This window comes from Arachis ipaensis, chromosome B4 (assembly GCF_059453495.1).
Source record: "Arachis ipaensis isolate K30076 ecotype BB chromosome B4, ASM5945349v1, whole genome shotgun sequence".
In the NCBI taxonomy this organism is placed as follows: domain Eukaryota; kingdom Viridiplantae; phylum Streptophyta; class Magnoliopsida; order Fabales; family Fabaceae; genus Arachis; species Arachis ipaensis.
Window position 1 is genome coordinate 3,688,178 of NC_142439.1, and position 22,570 is coordinate 3,710,747.

General features: G+C 30.8%; 2 protein-coding genes and 1 pseudogene across 2 annotated transcripts; all 3 read left to right on the forward strand.

The window, feature by feature from the left end:
* The first annotated feature begins 4,597 nt into the window (after positions 1-4,597).
* LOC107637510 (chaperone protein dnaJ 20, chloroplastic) lies at positions 4,598-7,851 on the forward strand. The gene is made up of 2 exons (XM_088483734.1): positions 4,598-5,187; positions 7,573-7,851. The coding sequence occupies exons 1-2, from the start codon at positions 4,627-4,629 to the stop codon at positions 7,741-7,743; spliced, it is 732 nt and encodes a 243-aa protein (XP_088339860.1). The 5' UTR covers positions 4,598-4,626; the 3' UTR covers positions 7,744-7,851.
* Positions 7,852-12,516: 4,665 nt separating this feature from the next.
* Positions 12,517-14,405, forward strand: LOC148566504 (uncharacterized; annotated as a pseudogene).
* A 160-nt stretch (positions 14,406-14,565) lies between these two features.
* On the forward strand, positions 14,566-20,476 carry LOC107635853 (uncharacterized). Its single transcript, XM_088484281.1, has 3 exons — positions 14,566-14,608; positions 15,084-15,231; positions 20,326-20,476. Exons 1-3 carry the CDS (start codon positions 14,566-14,568, stop codon positions 20,399-20,401), a joined length of 267 nt encoding a protein of 88 aa, XP_088340407.1. The 3' UTR covers positions 20,402-20,476.
* The last annotated feature ends 2,094 nt before the right edge of the window (positions 20,477-22,570 follow it).

Below are 22,570 nucleotides of genomic sequence, written 5' to 3' on the forward strand. Positions count from 1 at the left end.
ATTGGTTTGGTTCGGGTAATTGGGTACTCGATGACTTTAAAATTCATTAAAAAAAAACTAAATTTTTATCTTAAAATTTCAACAAGTACAATAAACATGTAACATTAATAGAAATAATCCAAACATGTTAAACACCAAATACATTAAAAACTAAACTCATTAAAATCCAAACATATTAATAATGAATAATCATTGTCTAATGGAAAAGTGATATATATTTTTTAATTTTTTTATTTAATTAATATATGATCGAATTCACAGATTTGTTCGGGTTTTGCACCCCTAAAATCGATACCCGAACCAATCACTAACAAAAAGAATACTTTTCGCAGCTTTTTATTTTTTGTATTGTGTATAAGTAGTATTCTTTTAATAATGTAAAAATTTAGTGTATTTTTATTTTGTATAAATACTATAAATTTGAAGATTAACTATAAAAAAATTTATCCTACACAAATCAAAGACGACAATTTATACTGATCCAGAATTTAAATGCACACCACCTAAAATCTGATCCTCAATTTTTTATTCTCATCCAATTTTAAACCTCCAATTTATAGTTTTTAATTTTTAAAAAAATGTCTAAATAATAATAAATATCCATAAAAAAACACATCAATTTCTCATAACTATACATAATCCACCGCTCTAATTCATTACCAAAAATATTAGCCACTTTTCGCAACCTACAAATTACAAGTGTACACTGCACAGGTCCAAGTGCTTTTCGCACCATGTGGAAAACCTGTGCACGATATACGAAAAATTTACACCATGCAGGCAGCATTTCACTTATTTCACTTTCATATATATTAAAGTTTTACATATTAACAAAATTTATTATTTTTTTGGTCCATATTTAATCAACAAAAATATATGTTATACTAAATTTTAAATTTTAATAATGTAAAAATAAATTATTAAATATTAATCAATATTAATAAATAAAAATTTACCCCAAACCATGCTAACTAAAAATACCTGTATAATTAAAGATGAAACAAGTTTTGGCTTTTGATTATTAATTCTGCATTGAAAAAATTTATTGGACAAGGTGAGTTTTGCAAATTGCGAGTCCCAATGAAATGCAAAACCAGCTAAGCATTTGAAACTATGTGCTCTGCCGTGAGTGAGAAAACATGTTGCCGCCAAAGGTCTATACATCTTGGCTTTCCAAAGCATAGCAATAATAATAGATGATACCAACGATGTTTTCATCTTTATTTGGTTTCAACTTTCAATTAATGTAAATAACAATAGAATTTAATTATGTGTGTGTTAACAATACATACTATTAATATAAATTCCTAAGCATTTTATTATAATAAATACATTCAAAACTTAAATTTTATATTTTTGAGAAAAGTATTAAATTGGTCTCTTATGTTTAAGCGTAATCATTTTTTTAGTTTTGAAGGTTTAAAGTGTATTATTTGAATCCAAAAAAGTTTCATTTAATTTCAATGTAGTCTCACTGTAAGGTCGGAGTTATATAATTAATAGAATATCCTACATGACATGACAGTAGTACAATAATAAGGTCGATAATCTGGAGAACAAGTTAGATGCACAAAATCAACCGTGAACAGGGACGGTTTTATGTACAATGGTGTGGGGGCAAGCGCCCCACTACAATTTGAATTTTTTTTAGTAGTATATGATAATAAGATTTATTTGTCCCATTAGATTATTAAATTTGACCCCACAATAATTTTTTACTCAACTTTTAGTACTTAATCGTCAATTTAAAAATTTTATATTAGAAATTCATTAGAATGATTAATTCTCAAATTTAAACGAAATTAGTGTTTCTTTTTAAAAATCAACTCAAAAGAATATTATTTATCTTCTTTTTAAATTAGCTTTAATTTTTGCATAGCAACTGTATTAATTGAAAGAACTTTTTTAACTATAAATATCAATAAGAGTCGACTTCTAATTGCGTTGGGAAGTGGATTTCTATATAATTATTTAGTAATATATATAAAAAGAGAGAAATTTTGATGGTAGTGTTAAGAGAAAAATTATTTAATTTTTTAAAATAGAAAATCTAAAACAATAGAATTTTAAATTATATATTATTATTTAAATTACTATTTTAGTATTGTAATTTATATATTAGATATTTTAAAGGCTAATCATATTTTACAATAATAAAATATAATCATAACAATAATTATGTTATATGTACATAAAAAATAGTTATTTGTATAAAATATATATTAAAATATAAAATACACATTAAAAATAAGTTAAACAATACATATATTTATACACATATATAATGGTTAATAGATAATTTAATATTTAATTTTTTATATACACATATTATTTTTATTATAAAAATTATTATGATGTTATATAAATTTTTCCCCCACTACCAAAATTTTCTGGATCCGTCACTGACCGTGAATATAACAATACATTTATTTATCATTTTTCTTCCAATTTAAATGAAATATTTTCTATAAAATTAAAAGAGAATGATAAATAAATGTATTGATGCATTCACGGTTTATTTTGTGCCTCTAGAGCTTGTACTTATTCTCTAAATTATCGATCTTGTTCTTGTACTGCTATTATATAAGACATTTTGTTATTTATTTAACTTTGACCTCACCGTGAGACTATATTAAAGTTAAATGAAAATTTATTGGATTCAAATAAAATACTTTAAATCTTAAAGACCAAAACATGATTACGCCAAAATATAAGAGACCAATTTAATACTTTACCTTATATTTTTTATAGATTTTTTTAATTAATAATTTTAAAATTTATTCCAAAAATATATGTTAACTAAACTTATAAAAATATTAAACACATACATTACTGTGAGTTACTTATCTTAGTAAAAGTTTGGTTTAATATTTTGTGGAAATTAAAATTTTTTGTCATAATAATTAGAATTACTTTTGATTTGATGGATATATGAATTATTTAATAGGAATAAGTTTGAAATTACTCTTTATTTTGGTAAATATTTTTAATATATTTAAATGAACTATATTTTATAATTATAATCATCAATAATTTTTATCAAAATATTAAACATATTATTATTATTATTATTATTAACGACAGCATGAAGAAAGTGCATAAGAAACTAATAAAGGCTGTCAAATGGGTCAAAGAGTAGTTGAAATTGAAAACTTGAAATTTCATTATTCATTGTCCTACACAAAAACATCTAGAAGCCCAAAAAACACATCTGGAAGCAACAATATCATGCATGCTTTTGTGTGAACCGGGTCGGACTGGACCGATTAATTCAATAAAAAAAAAAACAGTGAACCAGATTTTAAATTAATTGAACTAAAATTAAAAATAATTAATTTAATATAAAAATAAAATAAAAAAATTTATTACAAAAAAATTTAAAATTTTATATAATTATTTAATAATAATTAAATTATAATTTATTGATTATAGTTTATTAAAATTTAATTATTTTTAAAATATTAATAAAAATATATCTTTTAAATTTTAATTTTAAATTTTGTCGATCAATCACTGATTTATTGCTGGCAACTATGAACAAAAAGGTGTCAAAATTTGAAACAGACAATAGCATGCAAGTTCTTTAGGCATTTTTTCTTCCTATTTTGTAATATTTATCCCCTCAATTTATTTGCAAAATATTCTATAAACAAAAAAAAAAAATTAGCCAGCCAATACATATTATTTGAACACTCCCCAAAAAATATATATTATTTGATATATCGTTTTGCAAAATAATTAACCATAAAAATAACCAAATATTTTATAAAAGAATAATCAAATATTTTACATCAAATCAATAAAACGTATTATAGTAATATAATCAAATTTTAATAAAAGAAAAAACATCAGCACTATTATGCTTTACACTTTTAGTATTAAATTTTTTTATGAACTAAATCTAATTAAATTAAATAATAAAATTTAAAATAATATTAATTATAATTAATTTTATTATAATAAACTAATTTAATTAGATTTTATTAAAAAAAATTAAATGTGTAGAATTATATTTTACAAAATTAAAATTTAAATTTTTAAGTGAAAACTCAAGTGGAGTTAACTTTACGTAAAGTTAATAATCAAAAGTTATTAGATAATTTAATTAATTTGACTAAATTTTTATCTAACGATAACTATCTGTTGGGAAAATTGTGGGGAGCTTTCGACCACCGGAGAAAATTCGGGGAGAAATCAAGTGAAAGAATATAAGATGAGAAGATACCACATCCAAACTCAAAATCTTAAGGTGTCAAGTTAATGGATTTCTCATCTTATAAACTCCTCACTCTTCCTTACTTTCTTTAATGTGAGACTAACTTTAACACTTCTCATACTTGCAACACTAACATTATCAACTTCACGTTAAATTGACTCCAGCTGAATTCTCACCAAATTTGTAATGGTGGAAAATGAGAATTCAATTTTTTACTTTAGCCCTCGTACGTGCTGATGATATACGTATAAATAATGCCAAAATGGATGACGTATGCTGTAACAAAGAAGAAGCAAAAACCAATTTTTATATCAAATGCACTGAACACACACTCCCACTCAACACACTGAACTATCCTCTAAACGTTATAAATTGAGGACGAGAAAACGAAAACAGATACACACCCATACATGCATTATCACATACATACAAACTCTCAACCAGAAATCAAAATGTGCTCCTCTGCCCTTCCTAGTTCTTATCACCATCACCGCTTAACATCGCCACCCAAAACAATTTTCCCATTCCCATCCAAAACAACAACCCACTACTACTCACCCAAACCCGACATTATTAACAATCCGACCCGACCCGCGCTGCGACTGAGCATCAGAGCAAATGCTTCTACGTCGTCGTTCGATGCGTTAGCGGTGGCGACGGAGGAAGCGAATGCGAGCTTGTACGAGGTTCTTGGCGTGCCGGAGTGGGTGGCGGTGGCGGAATTGAAGCAGGCGTACAAGAAGCTTGCGAGGAAGTTCCATCCGGACGTGTCGCCACCGGGTCGGGCTGAAGAGTACACAAGGAGGTTTATTCGTGTGCAGCAGGCCTACGAGACTCTCTCTGATCCCACAATGAGAGAGCTCTATGATAGAGATATGGCTATGGCCGTCAAGTTCCCCTTCTCCTCTCGCTTCGGCCACCGCCGCGCCACCAGCTTCCACCGTCAACATCCCCACCCTCACTGTTACACGGTATTTACATTAACTATTTTCAAAATTTAAGTATAATTCAAGAGTTACGTTACTTGTACATCAAAATCAGTCGCTAAAGTCAATTTTCAGTATAAAATACATATTAGAATATAAATACATATTAAAAATAAATTAAACTACACATATATTTATACACAATTAGTGACTGATTTTAGTGTACAAATAATATTTTTTATAATATAATTTTGATATATTACAAAGTTTAATTTTGATATTTGTATACTATCGTACAATTATATTTAATTTTTTAGATAATTATTTACGTATATTAAAATAACATTAAATATAAAATAATTTTATATTATATAAAAAATTATTATTTTTTATGTTCTAGACTAAAAATAATTATTTAAAAAACAAATATAATTAGTTTACTTTAACTATTTTGAATTATTAAAATTAAACTTATTTAAATATAATGTTATTTATTAAAATATTTATTATATACATACTTAACGAGCAAAAACATGAGTATTAGTGTCAATAATTGTAGAAAATAATTGAGAAAAAAAGAACTTAGTAAATTTTAAAACTTCTAAGAAAAATGTTATTCTTCTTAAATAAAAAAGAAGACTGCACCACTACTAAGTACTAAGGAGTAACACAGTAACACCTACTTCAGTGTCAATGATAAATTGATAATGAATGAATATTGAGTTCAAGTTCGTTTTTTCTTTTCGTGTTATACGTGTAACGTGTTTTTTTTTTTTTGTTACTTTTGTGTTTTTTTTTTTGTTACTTAGTAGACGCTGGCATGCATGTTTTTTAGCTTTTCATATTGGTTTCTTGATAAATTCCAAAAATATTCTAAAATATTAAATTAGTTATTTTTTTCCGTTAAAATAAATGAGTATTTTTTAGTATATATTAAGTAAACTTATTTTAGTTATTAATTGTAAAAGAATTTATTAAATATGGTTTCATGGTTAATATCAACAAATATAAAATGTAAAGAAGGATTTATAATGTTATCTAGTAAGATATTTGTATTTATATGATTTTTAAGACGATACCTGATTGAATAAAATAACTTTACTAAATGCTAATAGAATAATTAATGATTAAATTGTATTATAAAATGTTTTGTACCAATAGATTATATAAGCTAGATCATTTAAATATTAAAAAAAATGTTCTAATTAATATCCACAATGTTCAAAAATAAATATTATCTTCATGTTCCGTATGGCTATGGAAGTTAACTAATTAATTATGAGGAGTGCTAGTGGCAGCATTTTTGTTAAATTTTAGTCCGTACTTAATTATTAAAAGAAAATTGAATAATTCTATATAATTAGATATAATTTTACATCATTAAAAATATTATTGATGGCTAATTAATGACTAAAAATCATAAAATCTGTTGGCTCCTTTGACTTTCTTATTAATTAAGGTGGCGTTTAATATGCTTTGGTTTTCTTGCACGAGAGCAACTCTGGAATTTATAGTAATAAAAGCATCATAAGTGATATTCGGGAAAGTTGTGCATTAAAACCATGTCAACAAATATCAAATTATAATTTCGAAAAGCACCTTCCTATATTTTAAATTTATATTTTAGATAAATTAATTTTAAAAAAATACCAATAATATTCTCTAAAATAACATATGAATAAATTAGTTTAAATATAGATAAAATATTTTTTTTGAAAAATATATAGTCAAATTTAATTATATTATTAATTATAAATATTTTTAATTTATAAACAATATTTTGTTAATTTTAATATATTTTATATTTATAAAAATTTAATTATAAAATAAAAAATAATTTAAATATTTAATTAAAAAATATAAAAAATTAATTATAAATTTGACAAAATTACAAAAACTAACACAATATTTAAATCTAAAATATATAACACATCTGTTGCTTACTGTCCACAGCATTCCTCACACAATATTAAAGAATTTGAATCTTTTAAATTTTAAATTTTTATTTTAACTTTAAATGATAAAGTAAAATTTTTTATTATTAAATTTTTTTATATATTTTTTTAGTTTCACCTATAAAATAAATAGAGATAAATTATAATTTTTTTTAAATAAAATTCAAAATTTAGAGGATCCAAATTCAATATCAAATTATCAATCACAATAGTCACCAAAAAAAAATTATCAATCACAATAATATATAAACAATAGAAAATAAATTAACAATATAAATTAGATATTAAATAAGATTATTTTGATAATAATTTTACAATCAATATTTAATTTTAAATTTCTTAATTAGTAGGCATATAATTAAAATTTTAACTACTTTAATTTTTTTTTTCCTTTCACAAAATCATTGAAACAACAATGAGATCCAGATACTTCTGTTCCATTGCATGCTAATTATAATGAGTGTTTCGCAATCAGGTTATGGAACAAAGAAATGAATGGAAAACTCGGTGGGAGTCACAACTATCTGGGCTGAAGAGAAGAAGCAAAATCAAAAGTAGTGGAGTCAATAATTCTTGGGCAGCACAAATGCGAAAAATTAATAATAACGGTTTTGTCGAGGAACAAACTCCTTCTGTTTTATATTAAGTATTTTTTTTTTTTGTAAATTAAGTGTTGTTTTTTAATTTCAAGAAGTTAACTTATTATATATATTCTCTATTATTAAATAAAAAGAGAAAGTTCGAATGCTAAAAATTAGTATGAAAAATAAAATTAGGAATATTTTTGTTTTTTTTTTAATTTATATTTTTAATTAAATTTAATGATTGTTTTAATATAAAATAGAGAGAATAACTAAGAATCTGTGAGTGAAATAATAAATGGATAAACAACTTTTAAGGGATTGAAGTAGTTAAGAGAAATAAAATAAAGGTTTACTAATAATTATTGGAAAAAAATTATTAATTTTTTATCTTTTACCAATAATACAGGCACAGAGCTACATTATTAGAAAATGAATCATAAATTCATAATTTGAACATCAATTCCATTTACATGCACGTACATATACTATGGGTTATTGAATCTTGTATTAGGGAACTGAGGATATTAAACCACTCTTCCACCTTAGCCCATGACAACAATAAAGACGTCTCACGGCCCACAAATTCAGCCCAACAGAATACACAAATTAAATTATAATTTAGTCTTTATCTTATCTTATAGTTATCTTTATCTTTATCTATATCTTATCTTTATCTAATTTTATCTTTCATAGGCCAATACTCTATATATACTTAGTTTTACCTTCATAGTTTACAATTCATTCAATCAATAATCAATAAAATTTCTTCATCTTTTTCTTTCACAATTCTTTTATTTTCCTATTCTTTCACAATTTTATTATGGTATCAGAGCTCCTCTTGAGCTCTGCTGACATCCATGGATCAAGGAGAAAGGGCACACCAGCAACTTCATCCGGAGTCTCTTTTGGACCTTTCGTCAGCCCAACACTTTTCTTTCATGGCACTTCCTTTCAATGAAGAAGCTCGTCCTTCAAACCAACTTGAGCTTCTGCCAAGTCCAACTACTCATTATCTTTGTTCTTTCAATACCTTTTCTACTGTTAACAATTCTTCAAATCGAGATTCATTCTTAAATACTTGGATCATTGATTCTGGTGCCACAGATCACATTGCATCAAATTTGTCTTGGTTTATTTCTTACACACAAATTTCTCCTATTATTGTTCATTTACCAAATGGTTCTCGAACTACTGTTTCTTATAAAGGCATCGTTCAATTTTCACCATCCTTGGTTCTTCATGATGTTCTTTATTTACCTCATTTCAACTTTAATATTATCTCTGTTTCAAAAATTACTTCAGCACTCATATGTGAACTCACTTTTTCATCTTCTTCTTGCACTCTACAGAGCAACAATTTGGGGACAATTGATTTGGCCAGAATGAGAGAGGGATTATATGTCTTTGAACCTAATTTCGGTAAAAATTCATCCACTACACACTCCATAAATTCCATCCAATCTCCACCCATTACACCTTCCAATATATGGCATTTTCGTTTAGGACACCTTTCTGGGCAAAGACTTAATCATTTACATAAACAATTTCCTTTTATCTCTATGCATCATGACGAGGCTTGTGACATTTGTCATCTTTCTAAACAAAAGAAACTTTCTTTTTCTCAAAGTTTTAACAAAGCCAATGCAAGTTTTGATTTATTACACTTTGATATTTGGGGTCCGTTTCGACAAAATTCTATTCATAATCATAAATATTTTTTTACTATTGTTGATGATTTTAGCCGCTTTACATGGGTTACTTTATTAAAATCAAAAGGAGAAGTACAGAATCAAATAAAAAATTTTATTACTTTAATTGAAACACAATTCAACTCCAAAGTCAAAACTATTCGTTCTGATAATGGACCAGAATTTATTTTACCTGATTTTTATGCTTCAAAGGGCATTATTCATCAACGTAGTTGTGTTGAAACTCCTCAACAAAATGGAAGGGTAGAACGCAAGCATCAACATATTTTGAATATAGCTCGTGCTCTTATGTTTCAATCTAATTTACCATCATCTTTTTGGTCTTATGCTGTTAGACATGCTGTTTATTTACTTAATAGAGTTCCATCATCCGCAATTAATTTTAAAACACCATTTGAGATTTTACTCAATCTTCCACCAAATTATCATGACATTAAAGTTTTTGGATGCTTATGTTTTGTTTCTACCCAAATGGCAAATAGATCAAAATTTGATCCAAGAGCCAAAAAGGCTGTATTTATTGGCTTTCAATCTGGTTTTAAAGGGTATATTGTTTATGTTTTAGAAGATAAAAGAATTGAGATTTCTAGAAACGTAATTTTTTATGAAAAGATCTTGCCCTTAGTCACAAAAAATGTCCAATTCCAGACACTTAGCCCAACATTGCCAAACACACCTTCTCAAAAACAAGATTCAGTTAGTCTTCCAGTTGAACCCTCACCTATACCCATTGACCCAACTCCACCTAGTTCTTTATTTTCTCCAACAACCTCTCCTTCTTCCTCATTATCGTTTCCTAACCAAGTTGAACCCATGACCACCGAATCCCTTTCAACACTAGACACCAGCCCACCATCACCTTCTCATCCCCCGTCACCTTCTTCACCACCTGAGCAACCCCATCCTCGTCATTCCGACCGGCCTCACCGACCTCCAGCATATCTCTCTGATTACTTGTGTAATTCCTCTCTCATCTCTATAAATCAATCTCCCTCAAAGTGCAAGTATCCTTTATCTTCAGTCATGTCTTTTTCTTCTCTTTCATCTTCACATAAAAAGTTTCTTTTATCTCTACATTCTGACGTTGAGCCAAAGTCTTTTAAGGACGCCAATCAACACTCTAATTGGCGTAGTGCTATGAAAGATGAGTTGGATGCTCTTGAGCTGAACAAAACTTGGCGTCTTGTTGATTGCCCTACAGGGGTTAAGCCGGTTGGCTGTAAATGGGTCTATCGCATCAAACGCAAGCCTGATGGTTCAGTTGATCGATATAAAGCACGCCTTGTGGCTAAAGGGTTCACTCAAACTGAAGGTGTTGATTTCTTGGAAACTTTCTCCCCTGTTGTCAAGCCTGCCACTATCAGATTAGTTTTGGCATTGGCCTCTATGAAGCATTGGCCTATACATCAGTTGGATGTCAATAATGCTTTCTTACATGGGGATCTTTCTGAGGATGTTTATATGACTCTGCCACCCGGATTTATATCTCCTCAACCGAATCAATGCTGTAAGCTACTAAAGTCACTGTATGGTTTACGACAATCTAGTCGTATGTGGTATGACAAACTTTCTCATCTTTTGCTATCTCATGGATATCAGCAGACCTCATCTGATTATAGTTTATTTGTCAAATTCATTGGTGATCAAATTTCTATCCTTTTAGTCTATGTTGACGACATTGTTCTCACTGGTAATTCTATTTCTGAACTTGCTGCCATCAAGTCTATTTTACACCAACACTTCCGAATTAAAGACTTGGGCCCATTAAAATATTTTTTGGGTATTGAAGTTGCTCAATCAGAGAAGGGAATTTGCTTATCTCAGAGAAAATATTGTCTTGATCTTTTGGAGGATTCTGGTTTATTAGGTGCTAAACCTGCCTCTGTTCCAATGGATAGTACCACAAGACTATATCAAGACCAAAGTCCCTTGCTATCCGACCCTTTTGTATATCGTCGTTTGGTTGGCCGTCTTATCTATCTCACCACTACTCGACCGGACATCATGTATGCTACTCAACAATTAAGTCAATTCATGGCATCTCCTACTGAATCTCATCTTCAAGCTGCCAAGCATGTGTTACGATATCTGAAAACTAGTCCCGGCAAAGGACTTTTCTTTCCAAGGGAATCAGAAATTCAGCTTCTCGGCTTCAGTGACTCTGATTGGGCCGGATGTCCTGACACTCGGCGATCTTTAACAGGTTATTGTTTCTTCTTAGGCAGTTCTTTAGTCTCTTGGAAGACCAAGAAACAAACTACCGTTGCCCGCTCTTCCACGGAAGCAGAATATCGTGCACTTGCCAACACAACTTGTGAACTTCAATGGATAATAAATGTGTTACAATTTTTACGCATCTCTCCTATTCGCCCACCAGTTTTATATTGTGATAATCAGAGTGCTCTTCATATTGCTGCTAACCCGGTTTTTCATGAACGGACCAAACATTTAGAGGTTGATTGTCACTTGGTTCGACAAAAAGCTCAAGCTGGAGTGATGAAACTTCTCCCAATTCCCTCTTCTGGGCAACTAGCTGACATCTTCACCAAGCCTTTGTCTCCTCAACCCTTCCATCTTAATCTGAATAAGCTTAGTGTTCTTGACATCTTTCATCCTCCAGCTTGCGGGGGCGTATTAAACCACTCTTCCACCTTAGCCCATGACAACAATAAAGACGTCTCACGGCCCACAAATTCAGCCCAACAGAATACACAAATTAAATTATAATTTAGTCTTTATCTTATCTTATAGTTATCTTTATCTTTATCTATATCTTATCTTTATCTAATTTTATCTTTCATAGGCCAATACTCTATATATACTTAGTTTTACCTTCATAGTTTACAATTCATTCAATCAATAATCAATAAAATTTCTTCATCTTTTTCTTTCACAATTCTTTTATTTTCCTATTCTTTCACAATTTTATTAGAGGATAAGTAAATATCTTTCCTTCCAAGGCTTCTTGAAGTATTACATAATTAATAAATAAGATAAAATTATTTTTTGTTCTTAATAATTTTTCAAAAATTTTAAAAATATTCTTGATGTTTAATTTATTTTAATTTTATCTTTCATTATTATCCTTTCTCTCTTCCTTGTTTTCCAAGAAAAAAAACATTTAACATGTGGGTAAAATAAAAAGAGAGAGAACCGTGGAAGTAAGAGATGAATTTGGATAAAAGCTGAATGTTATTAATTTTTATTTCATGTTATACATGTCCACATCCTTAGGTTAATTTACATGTGGTGAGATGATAAATAATGGGAAAGGAGGGATGAATGTATATTAGAGATAAGAGTGAGAAGAAATTTGTGGTTAAAAATTAATTTTGGAGGTTAATTATAAAAAATAATAATTATTTGATTATTTATTTTTATTTTTTTAGATCAAAGAAATAATTATATCAATATAAATTACATTTGTATTATATGTTATCTCAATTCTAAAATATTTTAGTAAAGTTAAAAGTTGATTTTGGATCTAGTAATTAAATATCATCAAGAAGTACTTTTTCGTCTTATATAAAAAATAAAAATTTATTAAAAAATTTTGTACTTTATTTTTTATTTTTGATATAGGTTTACCCGGTTAAAACAATTCTTGAATTTTGTGAATTCTAGTGGCGAAAAAATCTAAAAAATTATTACAGAAAATTAGATTCTTATATTCTACCTAAAGAACTTAAATAGGATAAAAATATTAGAGACAAAATCGATATCTTTTAATTTTTTTTCTTTAATAATTTTAACTTTTTATTAAAATTTATTTTTATTTTACTTAATTTGATAATTTTTTAACAAATAATATATTATTTTTATCTTCAATATTTTTGTCTTATTTAAATTTTTAATATTTTAAAATTATTCAAATATTATCCTATTATTAATTCTGTTAATAAATTATTAACAATAGAACAATATTAAAATAATTTTAAAATATTAAATATTAAAATATAATAATTTAAATATTAAAAACAACTTTAGAATTTATTCTAAAGAATGAAAACAAAAACAATCTTTTAATCAAAATATAAAAAAGAAATAAATTCGAATTATCTTTGTTGTCTTGAAATGATAATTTTACATTAAACATATCTCATATCTCAGAACACATCAATTAAATTAATAGACACATAATAGTCAAATCATAGAATTATCATAGTATCAAAGATTCAAAAACTCCCCAAAAAAGATGAGTTTAACCATATTCATACAACCTAATAACCTGTTTCAAAACAAAACCACTTCTTGGTCTTGTTCTTCATCACTATGAAATTTGGAAAATCATATACTCAGTAAAATTAAACGTGTGTGTTAAACAACATAAGCCAAGTGGAATCTCTTCTTTTTGCACAAAAACTAGATCGAGATAAATTTCTTTTGATAGTGTTACATTGTTTAATTTGTTTTGTGTTATCAATACATTGCTAGCTACCAAGTTAGGATGGAACCTGAAAGTCTGTAGAACAATTTGGGAGGGTAATCAAGATAACTTGTAAAAAAAGAATTCACATGGAGGAGGAGGGTAATCAAGATAATGGTAACAATTTTAATATTGACCAAAGTCAAAGTCAACTCAATTTTATGAACAACATTCCTAATCATAATTGTGTTCTTGATCATGATAATTTGGTATATCAAACTCAAAATTCTAATTCTGAGATCCAAATGTTACTCATCTTGTGGCAAACAATAATGAGGTGATCTTGAATTCTAGTAGCCAAGTTAATGTGTTTCTAGATTGTTCAACTACAAATCAACTTGGGGTTATGAGTTCTAAAGAAAAGAGTGTTATTGTGGATTCCACAAATCAAATCGATGAAGATGGTAATCTGATTAATTGGAATGATCTTGCTGAGGTTGAGAATTAGATTAATCAACTTCAATATGAGACTAATTTAGAGGATATTCTTTCTCATAAATTTCAAAATGTGTCACAATCTTTGCAAATCTTGCCACCAACAACATTGGATGAATTTTTGGCTGATTTCAGCCACTCAACATGTAAATGAAGCAGACTATATAAAATACATTCTCTATCACTTGTAAAATTCAATTTTCAATTCAACAAAAGAATCTCTCTCTCTCTCTCTCTCTCTCTCTCTCTCTCTCTCTCTCTCTAACCTTTCTTTACTGATACCTCACATGGTATCAGAGCTCACGTTCTGATCCATGGATCACCCCATACCCGTCGCTGCCACTCAAGCTCCAACAAGTTTAACAATGGCGTCAATCGCAAATTTTTCAGCTACGATTAAACTAGACGAACACAATTTCAAAGCGTGAAAAAGGCAAGCATTAGCGTGCATCAAAGCTAATAAGTTACAAAATCACCTTAACAAAGAAGCAATTCCAAGGAAATACAATTCAGAAGCAGATCAAGCAATCAGAAAATTGTCACCCGAATTTGAAGTGTGGGAGCAACATGATGAATGCTTAGCGGCGTGGATGCTCTCGTGCATGGATGAAATGTTCGTCAACAAGGTAGTAGAATACATCTATGCACATGAAATCTGGAAAGCTCTAGAAAAATACTTTGCGGCAAGGTCAAAATGAAGGATAAAAAAAAAACACTATTTTGATTTTTTCTCCTCACTGCACTGCAAGTAGCAGCAGCAGCAGTAGCATAAACATCATAAAAAAGTATTTTTTTTTCTCCGGGGTAGTGAAATCCTTCGCTATTATTATAGGTTTGACGAATTTCGTGCTTACGGTGGCTGGTGTGAGTGCGGTGGTGCTTCTTCTAAGGAGCGACGTGAAGCAATCTGCCAACATATTCAGGTGCAACGTTAAGCACATCCGTAACTGGCTCGAAGAAGAAACCGCTGCTTCTTCCAAGTGAGTCCCTTTTTTCCATTTTCTCTCTGATTTCCATCTGGGTACTTGTTTATTCTCGTCAAGTTTTGATCTTGTGTTCTAAGTTGCTTCTGTTTTTAGATTTTCGGTTGATGGTTTTGTTGTTGAAATTTTTTGTTTTTTGGTTTTTTTGTTTTGGGGGAGGGGGTGTTAGGGTTTACAGTTTAGGAGTGGAATTTGGATAACATAGAGTGATTGGTTGGATATTGGAATTCTGAACTTGGAAGCTTATGTTTATGGATTATGTTATTTTGTGTTCAAAGTTAGCTTATATTTGATTGTAGAGAGTGAAGTTCTATCATCCTTTCATAGAGGAAAAAACTATACATTATGTTAATTTTCAATACAACGTTGTATTCTATTATTAATGTTAGTATTGGGTCGATAAGGCAAATATACAAGAAAAAATATTGGTCACATTACATTTCCTTTAAAGGAATTTCTCTCCTAAAAAACATTACGTGGAGAAGGCTAAGCTTTGACCTGGAGTAGTGAAGGAATGGCGGTTTTGAAATCCGACCTTGCAGGTGAGGTTTGTCTAGTAATCAGCTCACTTTTGCTTAGCTAACTACTTTATGTAAAAAACTGCTTATATTGAGAAAGCTAGATGTAAGAACCTGGTTTTCGATAAACAGATTTTTCTGGCTATTTCCAAATTTATTTTGTGAAATTTCAAACCATGGCCCAATAAGAAATAGTGAGGCTGGCCCAATGGTAAAAAAAAAAAGAAAAAAGAGAGAAAAAAATAAAAATTAAAAAGAAAAAAGCCATTAATATAGTCAAAATTGACTTTACGAGAGTAATTAATTTTTCCTAAGTCAAGTTTGACTAGTAAATAATAGATATTAGATTACCATTGGTTTATTTTCTCACTAGAGACTTTTTGAGCCGGAAATTCACTTTTAGTGACAGTTTTGCGTGCGCCGAGAAAAACTCTTGTAACCGAAAATTTCGAAACTAGTGGTAAAAATAATTTCTACCTTGGTAATTGTGTCCCAAGATTAATATTAGCCATTCATTTATGATTTATTTCTTTAAGAATAAATCTTAGCCATTAATTATTTTACCACACGGTAAAATTTATTCCGAACCGAATTTCTGACTAGTATTACGCAAACGACTCCTAGAGATCCCAAATCTTCTTACTTGCCACCCAAGTAACTTGTCTCTCCTTCTCAGCCTTTGGGCCGAGACTATCTTAGCCCTTCACCCCTCTTTGTTGTGCATTTAACCTCGAGTAACTAACTGCGGTTAGTTGCGATAAGCTCGACATGTAAGCGCTGACTAAGCTTCTTCGTTTTCACGCTCCTTATTCATTGAAGCCCAGCCCTTGACCACGAAAATTTCAGCCCCTTTTACCATCATAAATTCAGCAAGACTTTGATTTTTTATTAAGGAAGCATTTGCCACAAAATTCAAAAAATACTTTACACATTTTTACACTCTTTTAACCGAATTCTTGAGAGAGAAAGACAGAAAATTCTTACCATCATAAATTCAGCAAGACTTTGATTTTTTATTAAGGAAGCATTTGCCACAAAATTCAAAAAATACTTTACACATTTTTACACTCTTTTAACCGAATTCTTGAGAGAGAAAGACAGAAAATTCTTAAACTTGTTCTCTACGCCCCAGTCACTATTTCAACTCTTCTTCCATTGTTCTTCATGTGTTCTTCAAGGACTTAAACCATACAAGCACAAACTGTTGCCCGTTTTCGCTAATCATTGCGTTTATACTGAAATTTTGGCTAGGTAAACCGTTGTTCTTCCTCTTTTCCTTTTCTATTTTAAAAACAGTAGCCATAATGAATTCTTACTCTCCTCTATGTACAGAGAACTCATCTCGAAGCACCCATGGAGCACGCCTAAGGAGTTAGAGAAATTCGAGCTCAAAGTGGTTGAATTTCGACGTTTTTGCGACACTTTCGGCCAAAAACAAAACTGCACCATCACCATCTGTGCTTCTACCCTTGTGTGAACGTTTTCTAGTATGTGAAAGGTTTAAGAACTGAATTCAATAAAAAATAAGGGTTAGGATTAGTTAGAGTATAGTCGTGCTTGTTTTCGGTGCTTATATGAGCCACTTTGTGGTGATTTTGTGCTTGATTTTTAATTCTGAAAATTCAGTGATGCTTCTCTATTTTTAGACTGTTATTTGAGTGATATATGAAGCTATTTGCCTCTGAAAAATGTATGAGACAGTAAAAAATTAATAGAGCACTTGGGTTTAAGTTTCAAGCCTTAAAAATGGATAAAAATGAAAAACTGCACCCCTGAAAATCCAACCACTAAATGATCATGAAAGTCACGTGTGTAAGGGTCAAAAAGAGGTTAGAAAACTGATTTTAATCCTATGGAACAAAGGTGTAAAGTAAAAAGGGTATTATGGTCATTTTTAGGTAAAAAGAGAGTTAAAAATATAATTTAAATAAAAAATAAATAAAATTATAAACTTAGTATCATTAGGGGTAAAATAGTAATTATATAAATTAATTGGGTCAAAATTATAATTATAATAAAGTTTCGGGTCTAAATAAAAATTTTAGTAAAAGTTAGAAGTAAAACGGTAAAAAGTGGTAACTAGAATAAGTAAATAAATTAATAAAGGGTAAAATGATCTTTTAGGTTCCTAAGTATAGAGTTGGCATTAATTAAAAATATTATGAATAATTTGGTCAAAGAAAAATATTAGGATTAACTTGATAATATTTTGACACTAAATAAGGTTAAACGGTAAAACTAGAGTACTTAAGGGCATATTAGTAATTTTAGGCATAAAGTCAAATTAAAAATAATTAACTAACTCAATGAAGGAGAAAAGGTCTATTAGAAAAAAAAATATGAGGGTAAAATGGTGAAGTAATAACACTAGTGGTGAAAGCGTCACTAAAAGCCTAAAGAAAACTAGAAAAAAACGAAGTTATATACAGAAAGGGTAAAATTGAAAGTGTACAAAAATTTCAAGGACAAAATGGTAAAATATGTGACAAGGCTGAGATATTTTAAGAAAGGACCGGACACAAATTTTATTTAAAAAGAAGGGCAGAGATGTCCCATAGAGATAAAGTTTATTGAGATGTGCCGCGGAAAAAAAACTGTAAAGCCCAAGGTGCTTGAGATTGTTTAGAGGCGGGTATTACCCACTGACTGCTAAAAATCTGTTTCCCCTTTGTGCGTATATTATGGCGTCAAGCTTTGTGACAATTGCCTGTGTCATGGACTGGTAGTATTCTTAACCACATCGACACCTATGCACGGACGGACGCAATCGGGAAACCATATCTAGGACTAGTTCCTAGGTAACGTCGGGTTGCGAGTAGTCAACCGACGCATGAGCTCATGGCCTGCATAGGACCAGGCATGCATCATACTTGGTTGCTGCGTTCTCTATGTTTGTGATTGCTTACTTGTACCTGTGTTTGTATTTTGTCTCGGCTTCTTGTATTTTGTGCTTGGTTACTATTCTGCTATATACTTGTGCTTGTACTTGTTTGTGTGACTTACTGACCTAACTGCGCGAAGTCTTAGACTTAGGCTGCGGAACCCCTTAGGTTTTCTTGTGTAGTACCCTGCTGGAAACCTTAGGTTCTCACCCCTTACTTCCCCATTCCCCAGATGCAAACTGGCGAGATCTTCTTTGAGTTTTCAGTCTTGGGACTAGCGAGCAGCAGTAGAATTACTGAAGGGTCAGAGCGACTTCTTTTACTTTCACACAGCACTTCCGTGTTTCTTCAGCTACCAGGGATCAATGACCAGCAGTAGTTATAATAGTAGCAGTGGTAGTAGTTGTCTTTTCCCTCGCTTTGTATAGACTTTTAGAGGGCTAGGTGCTTTTGTAAATACATATATAAACAAGTTAGAATAGGTCTCAGACTACAGTGACTCTTGTGAGTCGAGGCCTGTTAGTATAAATATGGAGTCTGTAAATATTTTCATGAATAAGCAACGACGTAACTTGGTGTGAATTATGATGTACTAAATGAGCCTTCGGGCATATATGTATGATATTACTATGTTTTCTGTATTTTCTATGCTTCATGTATATATTATCTATTTAACTATTATCTATTTTGTTATATCTATATATCTGACACGCGATCTCGACTAGCGCTACAGGCTCATATGTATATATTTAATATAGGGTCTGAAGTCTCTAGGGAAAGTCGTGTAGTAGCGCCTGGCGGCTAGCATTGGTCATGACATGCTAGAACCTGGATCGCTACACTAGAAAGAATTGGTGTCGTTTATCCTAAGTAATCATGCCTAAGGGTCTTAGATTTTGATGATGTGCTAGCAGTGTTAGAAATATGTTCCTTTAACCTTTTTGTTTTTCTCTCTTTGGGATTGTTACTTGTTTATGATATAGTACAATGGTGTTGTTTGATTCGTGTAGTTAGCCCTATATACAACGGGAAAGAGATTTCCCTGTAATGCATTTTTAATGGATTTTAGAGCCACTGCTTTCCCATTTTGAGAAGGATTTGATCTGAGTGTTTCTCTTGATGGAAAACTGCATGTTTAATTGGTAGTAAGACAAAAAACAACAGCTTCGAAGACTGAAATCTGTTAAGTATCATAGTATAAATGAATTGGATCAATACTATTTTTCAAATAAAACACCTAAGCAACTACCATTAGAAGTAAAGGGAACTTGGTGCGTAGGACTCTGATCTGGTGGGTTTAGGGAGAGTAGATATTTGTTGCCTTATTCTTTTGTGTAGAGAGGCTATTTCTAGGATTTGAACCCCATAATCTCTGACATTCGCCCTCTAAATAAGTATTACTAGAAATAAACTTAGAACTATTGATTTGGTTATTAAATTAGTAAGCCAAAATGTATGTTAATATGTTATGAATCTACTAGAAAATAATTTGATGGCTTTTTTGTGATTTGGAATTGCACTTTAAAGCATGCTTGTCCTAAACCTTAAACCTAAACTTACATATCTTCATTTTGTTATTTTTCTTCTTATATTGCAACATCGACGTAGGCGATGGTTACTTTTTCCGTCGATTATACATAGATTTAACTGATTTTTCAGATTGTAATATGTTCTTGCAATTCTTTTTTTAGGGAAATGCAAAAATCTGCAAAAGAATTGGAATCAAAGGTGCCTCCAAAAGAGAGTCCTAAGGAGGACAAGCACTAGATCTTTATGCAAAGTGATGGAGTTTGTTTAGTGCAGTTGTTCCTTTTTTTCCCCTTATATAGAGTTCTTATGAATGCATGTTTTTTTGTTACTAAAATGCATTTTTCATCTATGTCTGTTGATATAAAGTATGAACTCTTTCAGACCCCTATTGTTCTCATATATACGTATCCATCAATAACAAAGTCATAGTTATTCTACCTTTATACATTTCCATTTTTCTTTAGCAGATCTGTTTTGAATTGAATGAACATCTGAGAATGTTGATTTAAGACTTGTGAGGCGCATGAAAGGGATTTTATTATTTTAAACAAAAGAATAAATGACCATTTGTACCCATGAGAAATGAAAACGCTGACATTTGTACCCATGATAGCCTGAAACTAAACTTATACCCATGATAGATGCCCTTCGTGTGACAAAAGTGCCCTGACTTGGATCTGAGCTTGGTTCATAGGAATCCGATCCTACGTGGCACTCCCTCCCCTATCTTCAACCCCTCTCTCTCTTACTCACACACACACTCTCTCTCTCCAAACCCCACTCTGGCCCCTTCTTCCTCAACACTCACTCCCTCACCATCCACTCCGCCCTTCACGCCGACAAAGCCATCCTTTTCTCCCTCCCCACCACCTCTGATCCCATCAAGGACACCCTCCTCACTCTCATGCTTTCCAACCACTCTTCCTTCATCGTCACCTTCTCAACCTCCCCTTCCTCTTCCGCACTCCAAATCCGGGATGGTACTTCTCAACCATCTTTTCATACCGGTCAACCAAGCCAGCCAAGTAACTGTGCAGGTAGTAAGAATTCTCAAGGAAAACAACATCATCATCGTCCCCCTCGTCTTCATCTATCTCTTCCCCAGATTCATTCTCCTCTTCATCAATTATGGAAAAAAAATTCAAACTTTGAAAAAAATCAGCCACTCCACAAATCAGTAACAAAAAAAAATCAAAGTGAAGGAGAAAAGGACACGCGATTGAGGAACACAGGTATGAACGTGTTGGTAATATTTATTTCTCAAATAAATGTTCTAATTTTTAACAGCATCTCTCTCTTTCTCTGAATACAATTATTCAATTAAGCTAAGCAAATGAAGCACCCTTTTTTGTACAGAAGAGAGAGAGAGAGAACAAAAACAACATAGAGACAGAAGACATGTCTGCCTTTGATACCTACAGCGTCGACTCCGATCACCACCAAAACCACGCCGACGAAGACAATTTCTCTGGATATGGCGGCTACTCCAACTTCTCCGGCGGCAATGTCCCCATCGTTGATCACACTTCTCCGTCTGCTTCACCAGACATCTTCGGGTTCAGCGATCTAGATCGAAGCTACTCCCAGTCTCCCTTCGAACTGGTGCATGTAGCAGAAAATGGTAACGACAACGACTACCACGATGACAGCGTTTTTGTCTCAGACGAACCAGTGCTTCCAGCGCCTACAGAAATGTGATCAGAGGAAGGTTACGCCCTTGGTGAGTGGCGCCAGTGAGAAGTGAGAAATGATGAAAAATTTTGGGAATTTGGAAGATTCAAAAAATCTTAATAAGGATGAGGTTGTTGATGTTGACGATGAGAGGAGAAAGTGGCTGTTGAGGAAGAGGCAGAAACGTCGAGAAGGGAAAACGGTGGGTCGATGATGTTGATGGCTATGGTGGTAGCAAGGAACGAGAGCGGTGGTAGGGTTTCAGAGTTTGGAATTGGGGAAGAGAAGATGGGGAATAAAATTATAAATTAAAATTAGATTATATTTAAAGGGTTTGGGGTTTAGAGTGCCACGTAGGATCGGATTCCTACGAACCAAGCTCAGATCCAAGTCAGGGCACTTTTGTCACACGGAGGGCATCTATCATGGGTATAACTTTAGTTTCAGGCTATCATGGGTACAAATGTCAGCGTTTTCATCTCTCATGAGTACAAATGGTCATTTATTCTTAAACAAAAAATTCTAGCATTATCACTCCCTTTTTTTTTGTTCATACTAAGTGTACATACCAAATCAATCAAGTGAATCAACTATAAAAATACATGTTAAAATATAAAAAATATTTTAAGGGTGAATTAAATAACACATGTATATAAATATACAGTGACTAATTTTATAGTTATTTTTTTTTGCACATAACATTTTTATTTTCTTTCACTTGAAAAAAATTAAGAA